The sequence below is a fragment of the Tribolium madens genome, unplaced genomic scaffold, assembly GCF_015345945.1.
Source record: "Tribolium madens isolate multiple individuals breed KSU strain unplaced genomic scaffold, Tmad_KSU_1.1 Scaffold_97;HRSCAF=244;Tcas5.2_LG3a, whole genome shotgun sequence".
Classification (NCBI taxonomy): domain Eukaryota; kingdom Metazoa; phylum Arthropoda; class Insecta; order Coleoptera; family Tenebrionidae; genus Tribolium; species Tribolium madens.
Window position 1 is genome coordinate 5,604,987 of NW_025401069.1, and position 21,994 is coordinate 5,626,980.

General features: G+C 30.9%; 2 protein-coding genes across 5 annotated transcripts in view; both read right to left on the reverse strand.

Annotated features, from left to right (window-relative positions):
- Positions 1-18,323: 18,323 nt before the first annotated feature.
- LOC123014594 (distal membrane-arm assembly complex protein 2) lies at positions 18,324-19,362 on the reverse strand. The gene has a single exon (XM_044413787.1). The coding sequence runs from the start codon at positions 19,274-19,276 to the stop codon at positions 18,389-18,391; it is 888 nt and encodes a 295-aa protein (XP_044269722.1). The 5' UTR covers positions 19,277-19,362; the 3' UTR covers positions 18,324-18,388.
- A 122-nt stretch (positions 19,363-19,484) lies between these two features.
- The window catches only part of LOC123014516 (differentially expressed in FDCP 8 homolog), an 8,782-nt gene continuing 6,272 nt past the window's right edge, over positions 19,485-21,994 (reverse strand). For 2 of the 4 annotated variants that reach the window (XM_044413670.1, XM_044413669.1), the window contains one exon: positions 19,986-20,122. Coding sequence is in view for 2 of the 4 variants with exons in the window: in XM_044413671.1 (XP_044269606.1) it covers positions 19,498-19,565; positions 19,632-19,664; positions 19,721-20,122 (503 nt within the window). In the remaining 2 variants the exon portion in view is untranslated. Of the gene's footprint in view, positions 19,566-19,631; positions 19,665-19,720; positions 20,123-21,994 lie in introns of those variants that run through there. The other 2 variants (XM_044413671.1, XM_044413672.1) reach the window with 2 other exon arrangements.

Below are 21,994 nucleotides of genomic sequence, written 5' to 3' on the forward strand. Positions count from 1 at the left end.
TTACCCTAAGGTGACTCACGCCTTTGTTTGTGAGCTGGTGGGCGAGACGGCCGTATCAGTATGGAGATAATAAGAATATACAACAACGTTATTTTTACGTGTCTGGAAGTTTTCTATAAAAATAACGTCGCGAAGAATATACGGGGGCGACTCGCGAGCCTCATTTTTGAAATTATCCTCGATTAAATCATTTCGCGTATAACTTCCCTTCTGGGGCGTTGTAGGTGGCTACAAATATAGACAGTCAAACAGACCACGTATGTGGATGTCAGTTATTCCCTCGTTGACCAAAATTAACAATGGGATTCCATTACATGCCACATGTTGCTCAACTATAAATATTCAACGGTGAGGAACTCAACTGAAAAGCAACAGGGTGCGGAAGGAAATTCACGCACCTGTGAGTGGTTCACACGGTGGTACCGGACATGAACTTGACCAAATCAACTATAGAAATTGTTTTAAACGCTTCTTGAACACACTAATCACAATAAGTACGCTACAAGACATTGTCCATTTTCTTATTAGGTTGTAACACTTAATAACAGTAATTTTATTTTTTTTTTAACTAAATTGATTTTAACTAGGTATGGCTTATATCATATATTATGTACCTACGCGAAAAATGCAATATTATTCAGCGCATGTATCACTGTTATTTTATACATCGCCATATGGAGAGAAAAGCGAAAGTTGCGCTTTCTGTGCTTAAGCCAAATAGGTAGATCTCAAACCTAGTGCCTAAAAATTTTCACCTAGCAAATTAATTATAACTTACAATTTGCTCTGAAATAACCTGAAATTTTTATATAAATATTTCTTTATGTTATATTGTATTTTAATCCGTCAATTTTTTATTCCTGAATTTTTAATGTAGGTGGAAGCTACTTATTAGTGTGAAAAACACTTGTATAAAAATTCAATAACAAAATGGTGTTTCAATTAATTACCAATATTTAGAATTTTTTTTGTATAACTCTGGACTAATGATCGTAACCTAATTGATGAAGCATTTTTGCAAAACTAAGATTTTCTAGGCTCGGAAATAGATTTCAAGTTTAATCAATGAAAACCGTTGAATCAACTGTTAAGAATTAGACATATCTCCTAAATTAGTCGAAAATGTCAAAAAAACATAAGTTTTTTCTTCGATTCACTCTTTTTCTTATCGCCAGCAGTAAGCTATACATGAAAATCACATAAATGCCATTTTTGTGCAAAGTTTTTGAATTAAAAATTCTAGTTTACACCTAAAGGTCTATAGCCTTCAAACAAAAACATTAATTGGCCCAACTTTAATAAAATTCGGTTTTACATAAAAAAAAACTATCTGAACAAGCAAAATAGTTCATCGCAAATAAATTTGACTATTGGTCATAGCCGGATAATGCTATATTTTTTAAGTAAGTAAGATGCGATCTTTTTTCATAAGTGAAATGTTCAATATTTTTTTTGTAAAGTACCTATTTAATTGTGAAATATGTAAATGACCAAAACTTCAGTTATTATAATATAATAATAGTGGATAGTTATTAATTTTGTGGTTTTACTGTTGTAACAAAATTTTAAATTATTTTTAGATTAGGTTGACAAATGCTTATTTTGCCAAAAGTGATTTCAGTAACTGTAAAATTCCAGCAAGTGCCGTTATTTCCATTTGTTCAGTCTTCCGAGTACAAGATTTTCAAAATTCATTAGATGCAATTTAGAGCTTTGATAGAGAAACTTCCCACTATCCACTAGATTTATTGGCCAACACCTTATAATCAACCGAAAATGACTTTGCTTTTAGAGAACCAAATATATACATCTATATTACTAATCATTATAACCAATATCATTTTTTGCCATCACGCTTTGTTACGGCTCAACTTCAGAACGGTAAGCGAAAGCGATACACTTTATTAAGTTACTTGGATTGGTCTCAGTTGAAATTTAAATTTATCGTAAAATTCGTGAGACTTCATCATAAACCACCAAATGATAAAAAAAAGTTTATCTGGATAATGCTTGTTAAGTTTTTTGAAGAAATATGAACACCCACTGGCGATGGCAAAACAATACTCGGCCCACAAGATAGTAGCTGGTGATACAGACACCGAGTTCAACAGCCTCCTACACCTTTCATAGGTAAACTTGCACTAGATCGAACTTTGCATTAGACAGAATCGCACAAATATTGAATTCTACGTTGGAACGGTAATCGAATCATATTGCGCCATTTGCTCAGCGAGCGGTTGCGTAGGCACTTTGGCTTATTTGGTCGGTGAAGGCGAAATTTTTACCAGTAAACCTAACCGAGAAGACGTAATCAAATACACTTGGTCACGGTGATGTGCACCATTGAAATTATCACCACCGACAAACAAAAGCAATGAGATCAGTTACTTCCTGTGGTTAGTCGAATTATTAAAAACTGTCTGAATCACATTCCCGAAATAATTTGATAGGATCATCATGATGAAGGTTGAAGAAAATTGCCATTTCTAATTCGTTCGTGTTCGAATCGTGCAGTGACTTTTCACCTTCGATTTATTTATCTAGGGTCACCTCACTACATGGTACAACAAGCTCCAGACTCTAATAAAATACTATGAAGTTTTTACAACAATTTGTCATTTTTTAAGCAGAAGTAATATGAAATGGGCGTTGGGAGCAACAAATCCTCAGCCAAGCATCACAAAAATTGCAAAATTCCCCTCCCTGGAACTTTTATGCAAACCTAGCTGTATACTAGTACTTCTCAATTTATTTCCCAGTAGTAAGCAAATTATTCTATCCTTAAAATAAATCACTCAGTGTCTAGCTAGCACTCTATATCTTTTTCTCTTTCATTATTTCATTAAGTGATAGTGAATTTGATTAGTTCTAGTGTGGAATTCCTGACCACGCAGATACACTGCGTCAACATAAATAAATATCCACGATTTTCATAAACCTCGCCTAGGATCATGACATATCCCACACACTTTGCGATTTATAGCTGCAGTTTTTGTATTTACAAGTACCGTATTAGTAGAAGTCTCTTGATTAATTCACCCTTTATTTCATTATTGCATCTTAAATGCGTCCATTATCGATCGATCAGTGAAAAAAAAATCGCTTAGAAAGTGGCGTTCAGGAAAGTATGATAATTATTGTTTCAGGCCTTTCTGCGTGTGCATGGATTTTTACGTTGTCAACTAAATTGCTGTGTTTATCGCTGTCTTCGAGGAAATTTCTATGCATGAGCAATAACTGTTTCAAAAAAAAGATTGATAGTGCAGTAGCAAACTGTTATTAGAGGTTAATAAGCATCAAAATTAGAATAAGAATGTTTCAGATGTCATGGCGTTTTGAAAGCCGTAAATTATCATTTAACGAAACCTTCAAATTAATTCAAATTAATAAACTCATAATAAGGCACATGTAAAGAAATCTCTAACCCCATTTGACTGGACCTTATTGTCGTAAAATAATCGTAATATTTGTCTGCAGTGATTTTTTCCAGCTTCACTTAAAACTAATACGATTTTTCTACTATAAATTTAGAATCGAACTGAGAAAATCGAAATATTAAAATTTCCTCGTAAAAATTGCTAAAAAAATGATGATCAAAACCTTACAAAACATAAATTACTTTTAAATTAAGTAAGGTTAAAGATGATTGTGTCTTTGATATTATACTAAAATGCGAAATTTGTATTTAGAAATTCTATTTTCAGACCGCAAAATAATAGTTACTTTATTTTTATAATCGTTGTTTATTATTTTTTATTAGCTCCATGACACAACAACAGCTGGAAACTAGATGATTACTGAAACCGCTAAATTATTACATACCCCGAAAAATATTACATAATTCAATAAGTTCAGGTGGAAATATGTTTTTTAAAATAATACTAATATTTATTTAATACTAATATTTTCTGTACAAAAGTACCGGGAAATTTTAAATAAAATTTTGTACCACTCATAGGCTTGTGTTTTTGACATATATGAGTCCTCAAAGGTTTTTTGCAAAATTTTCGAACATTCGCTACACGAATTTTTCATTGGCAACACAAAATTTCAAGCGAATTCTCTGATCGGTAGTGGAATCCATAACAAAAATCGCAAGTCCGACTTAACCACAAGTTATGAACTTATAATAAAAACAATTTTAAACAAACCACTTGACCTGTAGATGTCAAATTTGGCTTGGTAAGAGAGTATTGTTGTACCATTATACCAGACAAGAATTATTAAGATATCTTCTATACGTGAACTCTTTAAATCGAAAATTCCCGATACTTTTTTTACAGAGTAGTAAGTCTGTCATTACTCATTATTAGTACAAGTAATCTTTCAAATCTAAAGTTTAAACAAAACACACTAAAGCAATTTTTATTAACATTAATTTTTATGACATGGGTGTTCTTAAAACTTGCTTTTTAAATGATTTATACCTACTTATATCCGGTTAACTGAACTAAAGCTCAACTGTAACTATAATAAAATTTGCAATTAACATTGTAATAACCACAGATTTTTTGCAGAGTTAAGCAAGAGCTTGCACTAGATCTTTCCACAACATCCGTCTATCTTACTCTTGTCTACATTCTAATCAATAAACACCGCCAATAAATGAGCAACTCGTGGCATTAAAAATAATTAATAACGAGTGATTCAGTGATTGATATAGAGATCAGTGCAAACGGGTAATTAGATTACGAGAGCAGTGTTATTTTGTAATAATAAGGCATTTTGCTCGTTACTTAAAAAGCACGCTTGCTGATTTTTAATAAATTTACATTTATTTTCCACACAGGTATTTCTTTCAAGTGCGTAACGAGGTCGGAAAGTTTTGTTTTCTTGTGCCAATACCGATGAAAAATGCGTAGGTTCATAATCGTTTCTATGTCAATTAACTCTTAGGCTCGTGTGGGACCATCAATAAAAACCATCCCACAAACGCATAACCATTTGTGTTTTGTTCGAGAGATTGTTATCAAACACTACTGAGTTGTTTACATATCATACTGTTAAAGTATCACAAAATGAGACGCGAGTTGAACATCTTTGGTCGATATATGCCAAGGATGACCGCATACTTGAACACTACCTTGTCAAATGCACCGATTCAGGGTTAAACCTTAAGTTAATTTTATTCGCTTGACACTTTTTGTGTTTGAGAACCAGTTCCTTGGGTTTAATATGAGATCCTGGCTAAAGTTATTGAAGAAATTGGTGAAGCGCAACGGTAACTTTCAGTGAGGTCAAAGAACGTTTTTTGTGAAAGTGATTGTGATGATGCTAATGTCCAAGTTGTAATGAATTTACTTTCGTCTAAACGCCGTTAATGTTCTTAAAAATAACTGTTCACGGGCAGTTGGGTCCGTTGGAGGTTTATGATCGTTCACTTACACAGGAAGAATCATTATTTCAACCTTGATTGTCGGGAAAAACGAAATTATCCCACACAGGTACCGAAAATATAGACTGTTCATCGACCCTAATTGACTAAACACCACGAATTAGACCATTTTTTAACAAGTTCCTTCATTTGATTGAACTACTTTCAGATAATTAACGTTGAAAGTAGTTTGCCTTTTCGAACAATTTAAAATTATAACGATATAAATCGTTACAAAATGTATTGTAATTGTTGCAAATAAGTCAAGCTTTGAACGAATTCGACACAAAATTTGTATTTCAAAAAACTGATTTAAATAATCGCCGATGACAATTTTACTTATTGCACTTTCATCGACTTTCGATTGCGGTCAACTAATAGAATAACAAATTTACTTTCATATTTTATTATGGCTAAACTCAGTTAAGGTGAATCTCCTGACATAATGGATATATAAAATTACCAATATTGAAAGAATACCTTCCTCCAAATGGAAATGAATTATGCATGATGATATAGAAGGTCATGGCCTTTTGTTGAACTAATTTATTATACCAATTTAGTCTTGATTGGTATTTACTCGGGTCGATTCATTTTGGGTAAAATTGTTTAATATTTACGAGGTTGTTTCGCAAATATCAATGTCAATGCAATTAAATCAATGTAGAATTTTAATTAAATCGGTCTTTGTCACGATATAATACTTATTGGCGACTTTCTAAAATCACTTTTTGACGATCTAAAAAGTGTCGACACCATTTATAGACAGGCTTTCGAACCCAACTCAAAAAAGCTAGATTCCAATGGAACCAATTAATCACTGGGTTAATCTTCCATTCATATCTTTGTAATTTAACTTGAAAATTGATTAGTTCGCGTAATTATGATTACAACACAAAAACAATAAAATTAAGACCGCCAGTCGGTCATTATAAGAAGTAATGAAAGTGTATCAAAGACAAAAAAAGAGATGAAACTCTAGACGACACGGGTAGTAACTTTGGCGGATGAGAAAGGTAGTTTATAAAATAGGCAAGCCAACCATTGGTAGGAAATAAAACCAAGAATTGTAACAATTACAGAGAATTTTTCCGGGTAAAGCAAACGCACCTTTAATTTTTTATTTATTTTTGCAATTACCTTTCCAAAGTGAAAGAGATTTATTTTTGCTGAGGGTAATAAAATTTCAAAATATGCCTCAAATCATAAATTACAGACTAAAAAACGATGTAGAACTTGCAGATTTAAAAGTAATATTTCTAAATGAGATCAAAAGAGTGATAGGACCACCGAATTTGGGTCATTCGATTTGATTTACAAAGTCTTCGAAACATAAATTTGATCTTGATTGGAATTTTTAAATTTTAATGAGGGAAAGTGTCGCGAAATTTTAATTGGTGATTTGACAAAATCGCCCTTATTTTCTTAAAAAAATTCCATGTAATTCACAACGGAATAATTTGCGTTGTTTTGAAATCCGGCCAATTAAAAATTCATTGTGAAAAAATCCTAGATCTAATCAGTTTATCTCAATCAAACGTTGGTCGGCTCGTTATCGTCCACAATAACCAACTGTTTCATACAGATCTAGCCTATTATTAAAGCCGCAAATACACTGTTACTTTTAAGGGTACTACACGAATCCTAACTGTATTTCATATTGTTCCAAGTTTTTATTAATGTGAAGCTGTGCTATCTCTTCCATTAGATTGAATGGTAAATGAAAATTAAATTAAAATTCTCAATAGAACGATCTTCTCACACAAGCTCGCATGTTAAACTGCTTCTATTGATAATTGCTTGTACCAACACAACCGTTAAATGGCTTTACGCGGCAGCAGATTTTGCCGTGTTTTGATGATACTCAGACTGGCCAAAGGTGATTTCGCTTAATTAAAGACCCATCCAATTAGTGTGATAACGGTAGTAAAACCGAAGAGATGCTAGACAGGAAATAATTAATGCGTCGTGAGCACACACCGATCCGATGCTAAACAGGCGCCTAAATAGGAGAGCTTGTAGTACAAGAAATTTTTTTGGTAACTTGATATGATTGTAATGTGGTATGGAGTTGAAGCACTACTTCATGCATATTAATCACGAACATTTCACACTACATTAATCAGACAGATTTGAAAAGATTCATCAGCTGTGTGCTCAGTTGGGAGATCCTTTGACACCATCTTTCACACGATTTGTTCTGTTTTGCTCAATCGTATCGGAAAAAAAACAATGATTTCTTTTAGAAAACTTAAACATGCCTAATTGCCTAAAATAAACAGCTACATAATTTTAGAATTTCAATTACAATTTCAATTTCAACTACAAATACTTGTCATGACGAAACAAATCAGCTATTTTTTTATAAACAAAAATTTTTATTACGAAGTACACTCGACTGGAAAACGTCTATCATTTTGACAGCCACCTGTCTAAATACAATGCAGCAATGCATAAAAAAATAAACGAAGAAGGTTCAAAGCACTTTAAAAATACATTTATGTCCTAATTGTGATTATGATTTTTGCAAATATATTTTTTTATGTTTGTTTAAATATGTAGTTAATACATCATTTTGAGTTAAAATGCAGCTGTTAGCAAGAATAACTAAATGTGTCGAGAAATTTTTCTTCCAATTACTCACTAAAAGCAGTATTATTGCATTAAAACTAACTAAAACTATCTATGCCATAAAGACTAACCAAAAACCATCTACCTGACTTAAATTACGTACAGAAAATTTATGTTCTTTTCAATAAGTTTTTTCGATAAGACAAAAGTTTTTAAAAATATATTATACATTTATGTTATATTTGTACTATATTTATTACCTCTTCGTATGAGTTACAATTACGTCTTTACTTATTTAGACATCAATTTTATTATATCTACATTCTCTCTCACTTAAAGTTTATGTGATCTAACTTCTCTGGACAAATTTAATTTTTTCTATAAACGAAAAATAATTCAACTGTAAAGAAAAAAATATACTCGTAGTTTTTTATAAAAAAAATACATTTTTAATTCATTCCTTAAATGCGTAAAAAAGGAGGTACTAGGTTCTAGTTTTTTTTTAATTTAATATTGCAAATAAAAGATACTAAAATTATAAGCATAAAATATTTCATTTTCTCTTTGTCAATTTTTCTTAAAATGCTGGTTAATTGGGTACAACCTACATGATGTCCCAATGTCCCATAGAAAATTGTCCTAGCGATATCCTTAAACAAATAATTGTCTTTTTGTATAATCTAAAAAACTGTCGATTTTGTTTTCTAGAGTATAAGGGTGATCGTAAAAATAAAATGTCATCTAACTACTCGAAAAATTCAAATGCCAACATTCATAGAGATTTAACTGTAAGACATGTTGAATATACAGGGTGTCTCAACTAAAATTTGTATCCAAGTTTAGAAAAAATTCTAAAAAATCTAAAAAAAAATCGTTTAAAATTGAAAAAAACATGATTGTATAAACAATGAAAGCAACTTCAAAATGATGTATCACTCGATCCTTCTTGGTATTTAACTTTTTTGAAACGATGGCTCTGAGCGTTAGAGGGATGCAAAAATAACTTTGAAACAAAGATAAAATTGGGTCCCCTTTAAGTTGAAATTGATCTGTTTCAGCATTTTTTCCAAACCTGGACGAAATTGGAGATTTTAAGGGGTGCAAATTTTAGTTGTAACAGCCTGTATATATGTATTTGCAAAATGTTAATTATTATTTTCACTTTGCTTAATGTTGAATCAATTTCATTAAAATATTTTTGCACTCACATTTCAAAAATACCTACATATTTCCCACTTATATACAAACATATTTATTTTGACATTATGAACTCAACATAAAGAGTGAATACTTTTATTCTTCAACACTGTCAAAATTTACAATTATTCTCTTGTGTAAAGAAGTTTTGACAACTGTTAACACTCGTGGTTTCGTGAAATAAAACGTCCGATTTACACTCAAACTCGTCAAGTAAACAAGTATTAGGTATTTATTCTATTTTTCTAAGTATCATTCTTAAACAATGCTAATGGTTAGACATAAAACACGTCTAAGTTATAACGCAGCAAACACCTGTTTTTTTTTAATTTTACCTTGGCCGGTGTGTTTTCAAATGCACCTTCAAACTAATTTTCATGATTGCAGCTCACTGATTTCTGATTAAGTAATTATCAAACAACACAAAATAATTAATTATTTCACAAGAAAAATTAATAATTCTACTCAAAGTGTCATTTAAATGCAAAACATCTCTTGTATCTCTTCTCTCAAGCTCCAACAAACAGCCTCATCATGTTTGTCTTATTATATTTTAATGCCTACTTGTCTCATAATTACCACACTTACAATAAAATCTAAGAGTGAAGATTCTCCCGACTAGACAATAAAAACAACAAAACTGAATATTGCGTAAGGGATTCACGATGACGGCGATAAAATCGTGTGGGATCTTCTCATGCGGAGCTTTTAAAAGCTTCTAGAAGCGACTGCAAGTCGCTGTTTTCCTTTTACGTCGTTTTTTCTTCGACGACTAATTTCGACTTCCTGTCTGAAGGTAGTTCCGCTAGGTGTTTAACAATGTCTGGTGCCTCATTGCGATGCACATCTGCTTCAGTGACAGTGACACATATTCTAAGGCTAAGCAATTCAGGGTTAACAGGAAAACGCATGGAAACTTTTTAAATGAAGGAAATGCGATAGTCCGGCGTCTAGAACTCGGCCATTTATGCAATTTACGGGTCTATTTACTACGAATAATTAATTAGGTTCAGGGTAATTAGCTTGCAGCAGAAACCGTAATGCTGCTATAAGAAGAAAGAAAGCGAATTTAAGCTCTTGCTACACTTGAACGTTTTGCAAATTTCGCCACGCCACAATGGACACTTTCGTAACGTTATTTAAATCGATCATGGAAAACGTAATTTGTTATTGTTATGGTGAGGATCAAGAAGAACAGTGTTTTTTGTGATTGTGGTTCAGTTCCCAAGCAAAAAGATCATTAGACAAGAAAACGGCGCGAAGAATAAGAGCAACATTTTTGCTTGACAGAAAAGTTATTACTTGAATGCAATCAAGCGAATAGTTGTTACAAGATTTGAAAAAAATTCAATAGATGACTGCATCGTAACAAGATTATTTATGTTGAATTTGACGGATTAAGGTTAAATGTGTAGAATTCCACAGTTTCTCTCCTTTTTGTAAGAAAACTAAAATTCATTAATAAGAACACATAACTGACTAGATTTTAAAAACAACTAAAAAAATTTGTACCTAACAATTTCATTGTTGATAATAAATCAAATTGCTTTCGCAAGTAACAAAAAACACAATAAATTTTTCAATGGAAAGGAAAATTTGCAATTAAAATGGATAGGTGGAATGTAGGTGTAAACGTAGACATATTCGAATGATTTATTAACACAATGGTAAGTAACACTTTTTGTAAGAAGATACGAAATTATTCTTGAAAAATATTTTTTAATGTAAAATAGACAGTTTACCAAGCATGAAACCATAAAATTTTTGTAATTTTCCTTCTTTTTAAAGACTTATTTTGTTTTCAAATTACGAATACTGTTACTGTAATTAAATTGAAGTGAACCTTGTCCAAACTCAAAGTTATTGTACATAATTACGTTTTATTCTGTATTGATGTAGCAAGGTTACAGTTTAGATTTCCAATGTTATTTTCAAGTGCGTTATCTCTAGTAATAACACTTTAAAGGTACAAGTTGTAAGTTGGAAAATTTCTGTAACGCCATCAATATACCTTGATCGATTTAATAAACGCCAATAAATAAAAACACAATCAATAATGTCCTGTTTTCTCAAGCATTACACAAAGTTATCCCTACAAATTACATTTATCAAAAATAGGAGTAAATATTGTTTACGTTATCAGAAACAAATGGTATGATTTGACATATCTGTTATTCAAATTTAACAACACCATTATTTATGCAATATGTCCATAAATGAGTCAAAGCAATAACAACTTTAATTGTTATTGATAAGTTACAATTGTTATGCGATGTTAAGGTTGCATCCAATAATTCATTGATTTTTTAGTTTCATTTTAAAACTTCTAGTGTATTAATATTTAGCCAAAGATAAATCATTTTAAGCTTGTTTAGGCGAAAATTTGAAATTTGATAATGTCACAAAAGAAGATAATCAAAACAATACATTATCAAATTTAATGGCTTCCTGTAGGTAATAAATTACCTTTCCTTAGTGGATCGTGATCATATTTTATGTAAAAAAAATCAAAATAAAATAAAACAATGAAAACTTGGTTCTTTCTAATTTAAAGTTTTTATAATATGCTATAGATGACCCAGATAACAACTGTACACAGTAATTATTATTATAAATTATTTATTAACTATACATAGATACCTATATTTATTAGCCTCAAGCGATTAAAAACGCCGTTTGCTGTTACATGTTTTATTTTTTAAATATAATTTTAATTTTTTTAATTTATTTATTATCAATCAGTCCTCAATCTAATTTGCAATGCTAAAAAAATAACAGTCTTTTTCCAAATGAAAACCCTAATTTTTAAGAAAATAACTACATAAAGCCGTTTAATTTTGTATTAAATTTATTGTGTAGGTTTATGTACAGTAACACCTACTTAATAGCGACACGTAAAAGCAAAGCCGCCAATTTTCATTATCTTTTTTTCAACGATATCTAATAATGTCTTGAGCACTTGAGCGTTTTCTATTCACATTGTAGTGTTAAAAGAAGTATTGATTTTCTTAGCCTAAAGGTGTATAAGCGTAGAAGAAAGTTGTAGAATAAACTACTTCAAGGAATTTACGTACTATTTTAAAAAATGCATTTAATGTTATTTAATTAAGGATAGAACACCTGTAGACAATTTACAGTACTACCGTGAAATTTGTACCGGTGAAAATACCACTAAATTACCAAAAGTTCGCTATCCATATGTCTGCAAAACGTTCTTCCTCTAAACATTTACAGTTGTCAAATAATATTAGATATGAAAAAACAAAACAACAAGCTTTGGCCTTATTTCAAATGAGCATAAAAGATGACCACATTCTTCACATCACATTTTTTGTTAGAAGACAATTCAAAATTGACAGATGCAAAATTTAGATAAACTGTGCTTGAGTAGTACTATTCATGATGATAGCGGTAAAACCGGACTGATTTTTCAAAACAGGTTGAGTTAGTATCAAATCAGATAGTTCTGTTTACAAATCCGAATGATCTATTATTAGCTGGAAGTCTTCCTTTTCGCTGATAATCATCGATGTCTCTTTTTCCTTCCATTCCTCTTGTGTAATTTACAAAAAAACTTCCAGACTTTCAATTTTTTGAAATTTTTGTAGACAGGAGACGCAATATATAAACTTGTTTGAATGGAAGTCCAATTATCTCAAAGCAATAAAAAGGATATTTTTGCTCCATTAATTCTGCCTACGCCGCTCCAGCCATTAATTCAATCAGTGACCAGTTCGATGTAACAATATGTTTCGATCAACATCGATTGTTATTACGGTACCTACATAATAATTCAAGGATAGAGAGCAAAAACTGTTAGATTGGCGATTTTTTGAACACAAAGAAAATACACTTTACGGTTTGCAAGTTTTTACGACCAGTATCAGTATTAAAACCATACATTGTAACACAATAATAACAATAATTTATCACTGGAGTTCCGCACTTGACTTCTTAATGGTTTCGCTTCCATTTCAAGTCCAGCTGCATATTTGTCAATAATAATAGCAACTTTCTGCAGTATTTGTTTCCGGTTTACCTCTTTCTTGAAATTAATGCTACCTAAAGAAATAAACTTTGTCGTTTAACATAAATTGATCCTAAGTATCCTTACATCATAGAATAATCATTACTTCGGGAATATTATGAAATCAATAATCGCGTAGTTAAATCATAAAGTTTGAATTAATTGCATAATCCAACAAGTTTTTATTTTAATAATTTGGAATATCCGAACCAAATCTTGCGGATTCCTTTCACAAACAATTATTATTATATATTAAATGTTAAAAACATTTTAAAATCATTTTGATATTAAGATTGTGTTTAACAACTTATTGCAAAACAAAACATTATGTAACGAAAAATATAAATTTATCAAAACAAGCCGGCTTACAATACCGGTGCGGTATTTTTCAGTGAAAGTTATTTTAATAAGTAGTTGCAATGTTTATTTTTTTGTAGAGCGGCATTATCAAACGTAAATATTTGAACTTTTGTTGTAGTTGCGAGATCATCCGGTTTGAAAAAACGTAGCCATAAAATAATTTCTTTTATTAATATTTAATGAAAAACGTTTATTTCTTCCTTGTACATATTTTGCATTTCAGTATTGCGACTTACGTAATTATTAAATATCTACATCGGAAATGTATAATTAAATTAAGCACTTATTTATTAATACATTATTATAATAAGTCTTCCAAAAAAATATTACTAAATTAATTAATTAATTAATTAATTAATCTTCTTACAAGTGGGGTGGAGAGAGAGAAAAGTAGGTACTGTCTACAATAAAAAAGCGCCTAAACAATCAGGTGGTTCCATAACCAAACGTTTTTTGATTAAACTATGTATTTATTTTTTGAAAAAACTAACTGATAAATAATAAAGTACTACAAAAATGTGACGTTTTATGAAAAATAAAATTTAAAAACTAATTATGGATTCCTTTTATTAGAAACTCAATGGATTATTATTAAATAAATTCCATTTGTAGAACATAAAACATTAATTTCCTGACTTCAATTAAAAATGCTTGCAAATTACGACTACAGTTAAATAAGTTTAATGAAAAAAAAAAGTTCCAACATTTGATTATAAAGCAAGAAAAATATAAACATGTATATGAAAAATGTTGTACTTCATCAATGATTTTCAAAAATCCAAAAAGTTAAAATCCACTTTGTTAAAAAAAAGTTTGGAGTGTAAGAAAAGTTAAAACCGCTTCAAATCATTTTCTGGGAATCAATTGAATCGAAAGTCGACCATTATTATTTATCATATTATCAATTTATTTTGTTTGACCACCCCTCGTTCGTTTTGCAAAAAAAAATTTAATTTGACCCAGTGTGACCCTTGCCATATACTCCAAGATTCTACTAACGGGGCGTAGGCGTTTGAGATGATTGCCTTAAGAGCAAAGTTGTAAAATGTTGCCAAATAAATAATTGGGTATAGCAATAATCCCCACATTTTATTGCACCTTGCGGTTCCAAAACCAAACTGTCAATCAAAAAGTTTTACAATTCATTACTTGCCACTTATCAAAAAGTATCAATGAGTAATAAAACAATAAGAGATTGAGTTTACTCACGTTTAAGCCCAAATTAATCCTTTCAGTTTCATCATACACCAATCCGGCACACTAGATCAAATCACAACACAAATGAAACAAATGACACATGCACAGGTCACTAGATCAAAAAAAAATGCAACTCGAATGGGCTTTAACGCAATTGTCGCTTATGAAGATCAGCTGAAGAAACCAGCATGTGTTAATCGAAGAGAAGACAGCAAACCTACACTCACGATGTTTACCGGCGACTGACAATCACCTGTTGCACACCGAACGTGCCCGCCAATCCCCACTCGACTGTTTATTCAGTTCCGGGGAATGTTTGTTTATTATTAATTAATTTATTTATTGAATAAAAATAAGAAAACTTAATGATGTTTATTAATCCGAAACTGATATAAAACTATGAAAATTATCAGCATGTATGTACTTGATAATATAACAGCGATAAAGTGATAATGATAATGCTGGTAGTCGAAAGATGACTCATTGAGTCAAGTGTTGAAAAGACAAAAAGGAATTTTCTAATCGGTATCCTGTCTTGGAGGAAATTACGCACTTTTAGTTAGTCTAATCGACAGTTTTATTGTTGAGTGAGATGCAGTTGTAATAATAATTCGCCGTGTGATGCAAATTTCATTTAATTTTTATGTAAATAGAAACGTACATTTGCATTGTTACCTTGTTCTTGTATTTTTTAATTTAAGTCAATAAACTTTGTTGGCGGTGTTTTTCTCTTTGTTGGTGTGTATTAAATGCCAAAGACTGCTAGTAAAATATTTATTGCAAATATTTACACAATATATATCAGAATATTCTAAGGAAAAAATGAAATAATAGATAGGTACTAAGTTGTTTTCAAATATTTGCTAACCAACATCGCTTTAAAGAAAATAAAAAATCGCCTAAATACTTGTAGGTATTGAGTCAGTGTGGTATAAGCTGCACTGCAAATGAAAAATTCAAAGAACAAGAGGATAAATTTGCTGTGAAATAAATAGACTAGAAACATGTACAGTATACAGTCGATAAAACTGGTACATACAAAAATGACAGCCTTGTAAATTCAAAATTCACAATTTTCCTTCGTTTAATTACGTCTGTCACAAATAGATTGGTATGATATAAGTTTGGTAACTAGAAACATCACAGCCAATAACTTAAAGACTGCTAACACTTAGTCATGGAACTTAATTAGTTAATAAAAAAATCACTCTGTGTTATTATTTTACATACCTATGCCTAATACATAATTATAACGTGTGTTCATTAAAAAACAATCCAAAAATGTTTTGACAAATATTTTGCATATGTGTTTGTTTAATTCACTTGTTAAGATGACAGATAATTAAAACTCATGGCGCATGTTTCATTTTAAGTAAATAGTAGGAGAAAGTTTTATTTTCATCACATTTTGGATTAAATTATAAACATTTTATGAACGTATTTTTATTTAAAGTTTTTTTTAAATCAATGGCTAAGCTATAAGGTTCCCCAAAAAAGCGGTGCCGAAATGTTAGGTAGGTACGGTCGTAGTGAATGGCGAACCAAAAACGATGAACACGTTTTGCATTATGTTGTTAAAAAATGTTATTGTGGTGTTTACCGTCTTTTAGGAAACCCATCTCAATTGAAAAATATAGGACCGTTTTTCTGTGACTTCATTTTTAGAAAACTCCAGCTTTATCGCTCTGAATTATTAAAATAATATATTCTTATGAAACTTATAACGTGTAAAGAATAACAATGACATTAATCAACAAATTGTCATTATTATTAAAGACAAGTAATTTTTGTCCCAATTACATTATTTTTTGCGCGACCGAGCTCTATTTGATTGTTTACCACGTCTGTTTCAAAGACAGAAGCTTGTATTTACTCGTTGCTATCCCAAACTCGTCGGTAAGTATTTTATTTATTGTTGCTAAGTCGGTAAGCATTCAAAAATGTTCTAGAACGGCAAAATGCTTTGCCGTTCTAGAACATTTTTTAATATTTTATTAAAAAAAAACAAAAACAATCATCAAAAAATGTCAAAAGCATCACGAACGGTAAGGACTTACAGACAAACAATTGTCTTCGCTCGGTAAAATGTCTTTACCGTTCTTGATACTTTATAATATACTATTACGCCGTTATGTTCAGCACATAACTAAAGGAGGATCTGAGTGAGCCATTTAAAATCAGGACATTACTAAAAATAATTCTAATAAATTTATTCCAGAACACAAAAAAAATGGATCTTACTACGTAGGTACCTATCTGCATAATTTTTTTTTGTATGAATTGCTTTGAGAGTTCTTTTATTTTATACGAACATTAAAAAAAATCTATTTAAGCCAAATTTATAGTTAATTTGGTCATTATAAGCAATTTTTAAGTATTTCTACTTTCAATTGAGTTTTTTCACAATGACCAGATTTGAAATGACGACAAAAAGAAAACTTTTACTTCAAAGATACTTACTTGTTTTCGCTGCAAATGAAAATCTCAAAAATTTGCACATTTAGTTGTGTTCGTCTTTTAAATCGGGACAAATCAGAACATAAACGTAATACAGGACAAAACAATAAAAACCTAAAACATGTTCTGGCTAAATCAAAACGGTTGCCACATAGATTAACTGGTTAATCTATGCCTTAGCAATGGCCCATCAAAAATTGTGCTGGCTTACCCTTTACTTCAAAACCAAAAAACATAAAATTTACTAAAAAAGTAAAATTCACTGTTTATACATACATCTTTAACATGTTTTTTTGCAGTTACTATTTCCTGAGCCATTTTTGACTAACATTAAGTTTTTTAAGACATTTTTGCTGGTTTTTAGAACAGGGTGCCTATTAAATTAATAACTTGATTTAATGTTTGCAATCGTAAATACAAGGTGATTCACGAGGAATGATGAGCCTAACCAAATTCTCGATGCAACCACCATTACTTTTCGCAAGTTATTTTGCGACAACTGTAATGTTGGTTGCATCGACATTTTGGTCAGGCTCATTATACGGGCTATTAGAGGTGACGTCACAGACGCGATTGTACTGAAGCTAAACATACAGTGTTGCCAGTTGTGATACTGGAGTACCAAATTGATACTAGATATTTTTACTAGATATTTATATTTACTTGTAAACAAATAATAATTTATATTCTCAGCCAAATACACATTATGTGCATGTTAATATATTTTATTTTGTTTTGTTTTGGTACGACCTATCCACTCCTGTCGTTTGCAACATTCTGGCAACGCTGTACACATATTTTTGACGTACACAGAAAGTGAGGTTAGAACAGATTAAACTACAGAAATGTTGACTACAATTGTTAAAACCATTACGAAACGACACACATTTTTCATAGCAACTATTTCCTTAGAAACAATCTCCCTACACGTCCAGGATTCAAGAAATAAATTTTTATTTGTTTAGCTTCAAAGGTACAGTGAGGTACCTTGCTGACGTCACACTAATAGAGCGTATTTCTCGTGAATCACCCTGTACGGACGGTTGTATTGCTGGTAACATACCCAGACAAACTTTATTCCAATTCTTGAAGATTCAATTCAATAATCTACTAATAATCTAATAAAAGAAAACTCATAGCTATATTCACAAATATTTATTTATACAAAGGTTTATCGCTTAACTAAAACTAGAAATTTGTATAATTTATTCAAAATCACCAATTTTTATATCCAAGTCTGGATTAACTTCTTGCAACAACAAACATGTCATTTCAAACGACTCAGTCATTAACATATCATCAATACACAAAATCTTTAGTTTTTCCATTCTATGTAAAGCACCTAAGCCCCTTTCTGTATAATTTGGACAATCCCGTATATCTAAATATACTAAGCTATGTCTGAACATATTGCTAATCCTATCCAAATACCAATCGTCAAATTTTTCAACACCACTAAATCTCAACCACTCAACTTGTTTCAAATCCTTTAAATTAACTAATCCTTCATAAAACAAATTCATATCAGTACAATCAATAGCTTGCAGCACTTTATCCTCCTGATAAAACCTCGGCAATTTGTATTCATTATATTTGTTAGCTTTTATCCACCAGTCCTCGTTGTAAAACTTGACAGCCCCTCCTCTATGCACTATAAAATGAGCAGCAGCCAACTCATTACCCAATGTTTGATTTCTTTCAGGAATATACGACTGCAGCATCATTTCTTTGAATTCCTTTTTTTCAGTCCACCATTTCTTAATTGCAGAAGGGGTTAAGTTGATAGGAGTTTGCAGAAGTTTAAGTAAGTCATTTTGATTATGCTCTGAATAAAATGTCCTCAAAGTACTGTAAAAACTCGCTTCCCTTTGATGCCATGGAGTACGCCACTTCATATCTTCTTTAGTAACCAGTTTGGAATCATACTTTTGTTCAGTTACTGCCGGTTTGTTATCTGCTTGCTTTGGGGGCTCCACAGGCTTCGATAACGTCTCGTCTGGTTCTTCCGGCTTTGGCTGCTTCAAAGCTGAGTAACAAGCACAGTGAAATTGAGGCTTTATAAGATTTCGTGTGCTTCGAATTAAACTACACATTTTGAAAGCCCAGTTAAGCTAATTCTTCGTGAAAAGTTATTAAAATTTTAGGTTATGTAAACGTCAAATTTTGTACAATTTTTAGTACCAACCTATGACTAATAATGAAATAAAAAACTACTAGAACTAGGTTATGCAACCAATTATACTGGTTTGAAAAATCTGCTTATTCTGTGGAAGAAGGGTTCTAATTAGAAAAAAAAAATTATGTTTTTCTTATTTTATTTATTAACACATGTATAAATTATATAAAAAAGTATATTTAAGGAAGAAGATAACCACCTAGAACCTAAAACAAAAAAAAAACAACATTTCTAATTATTAGAAGTATTATTTACAAATTCTTGTAAATTACCTTTGCTCTTCTCAACTGATAAACTGACAACGTCTGCAAAAATTTAAATTGGTTAATTCCTAATTATTTAATTTTTAATATAAACAAACCTTCCGTTGTGTCAACCTCCGACTGAACAATTCTGGATGGTTCAATAATATTCAGCCTTGCAGTTTGCGCTACTGTTTGAAAAGTGGGCCATTCTAAACTAACTTCACATTTGTATTCACCTCCACTTTTTGGACTAATTGCGGTGAGTTCAAAAAAACAAGATCCAGTTTGAGATCTGCCTGTATGATATATTTTGATATCACTCCTGGGAAATTCTTGAACTGTTCCATTCGCGAAACATCTGAAGAATTCACTTTGGTCCTTGTACCATTTCACACCATATAAAGTCTCGCCTTCTAATAAATCATATTTGCAGTTTAATTTGACCGGATCCCAGGCACTTTTCGGAACATCAAGGCTTGTAATTTCGAGGGCGACAATGTTGTTTGAATACCATAAACCTGAGAAATAACCAATTAGTAAAAGGCGTTTCTGATTAATTTGCATTGAACTGCGTTTCGTGATACACGCAAGTTTGAGTTGAAGATTTACGCGAAAGTAAAAGTAAAATAGGAGAATGCCATTGTTACACAAGTTATAGGATCGTATGGGATAATACTAGTAAAAACTTGAATAGTCAAGTACTTACTCCTGCTATAAATTTTATTGTTAAGTAACGCTTATGTGTCAGTAATTTAGAGAAAAAAATTCAAATTACCTAATTGCTACAATGTTTTTTTTATTTATTTTTCTTGAAAACTATGGTTTTCGTTTTATAGTTTGTTAAAATTAAACATTCAATGCAAGATAATTGAGCATTTTAATTCTTCAAACCTGTCTTTAAAAAAAAATTTGCTGTAGGTATTTTGTAAATTCAAAACAAAAAACAACCAAGCAAAGGAAAGAAATTATTTTCCCATTAGACATTCTGAAGAAAAATGGCCCACCGTATAATCTGGGTGCGGACCATTCTAAAGGATAATAATCAATTAGGGTAACACCACGTTGTTCGCCGCTTATCATGTTAACACGTGGGGTGCGGATCAGAATGGCGGTTGTATGGAAGAGAGTTGTGATAGCCCAACCGCACCCAGACCATCGTCTCATCATTTCCCATCATTTAAAATAGCTTTCTTTACGCCGGATAGCAGCAGCAAAATTATCTTTAATTTAGCTAATGCATTCCACTAATAGTAAAGGGTCATGATAAATATTCCAGAGAGTCGCTTTAATAGTCAATCTGTTCATGCATTTATTTTACTTTTGTAAAAAAATAATTTTACATGTCCATTATTTTAATTTTAATGAAAGTGAAAACGTGAAACGATTTTAGTTTGATACGCCGTAATTTATGCCAGATCCGATGATTTTTTTGTCATGTATGTTGTTAAATTAAAATCAAACAAAGCTTGAAGACCTTGGTTTCAGTGAAATTTGTTTCAATGAAAAAACTATTTCACTGCGAATATTGTAAGTACCTAACAATTTGGATCAAACGCCTGCTTTTTTCCTCAAATACCTAAACTATATATTTATTAAAATTAAACAGGGTAATCCATAGTTTTCTTAGAAAATTAAAATCTCATAGAATAAAAATTTGTCTATAGTTATCCTAATACGAAAATTAGGTAACACTTTACATATTAAATCAATAAAAAATTATGTTCTACGAGTATGTATTTAATAAATAATAAAATCTGTTTTCACGACTAAATTAGTTTTAGTTATATGACTCCAAGTAAACAGATTATTATGTTGTTAGGAGTGAAAATGATAGTTTGTTTGGCGAAGCTTAATGTTTGTTTTGCCGAACGTAGTGAGGTAAATAATTCAACTAAGCCACATAAACTCCAAATAGCGTATATTATTTTATCTGCAAATATATTCAAATCGAGAGTAAAGAGCAACACTATAATTAGTAAGTAAAAAAACAAAATAATCAGGACGCTCTGTAAGTAATAAAATCATAAACTTATAAATAAACTTCACGTGTTAATATCGGAATTTGTGTTTAAATTTTTGAAAGTGTTTATTAATAACTAGTGCATGACTAGTGCAGTTGGTAGTGCAAAATGTTGAATACTAATGATCTACAATGTTCCTCTCCAGAAATTGTTGAAGCAGCGAAAGAAACAAACATTGCTAAATAGACTATCATGTTAAAAGTAAAACCGCTTGGGCGCAAAAATAAAATTTTTACTTCATAGCTAAAAAGTAAAACTTTTTTTATTTGTGACATTTAGGGCCGGTTTTTCAATCGTTGGTTAAAGTTAAACCTCTAGTTAAACTAAAAATGCAGCATTTTGATTGGTTAAATTGCAAAAATTTCCATA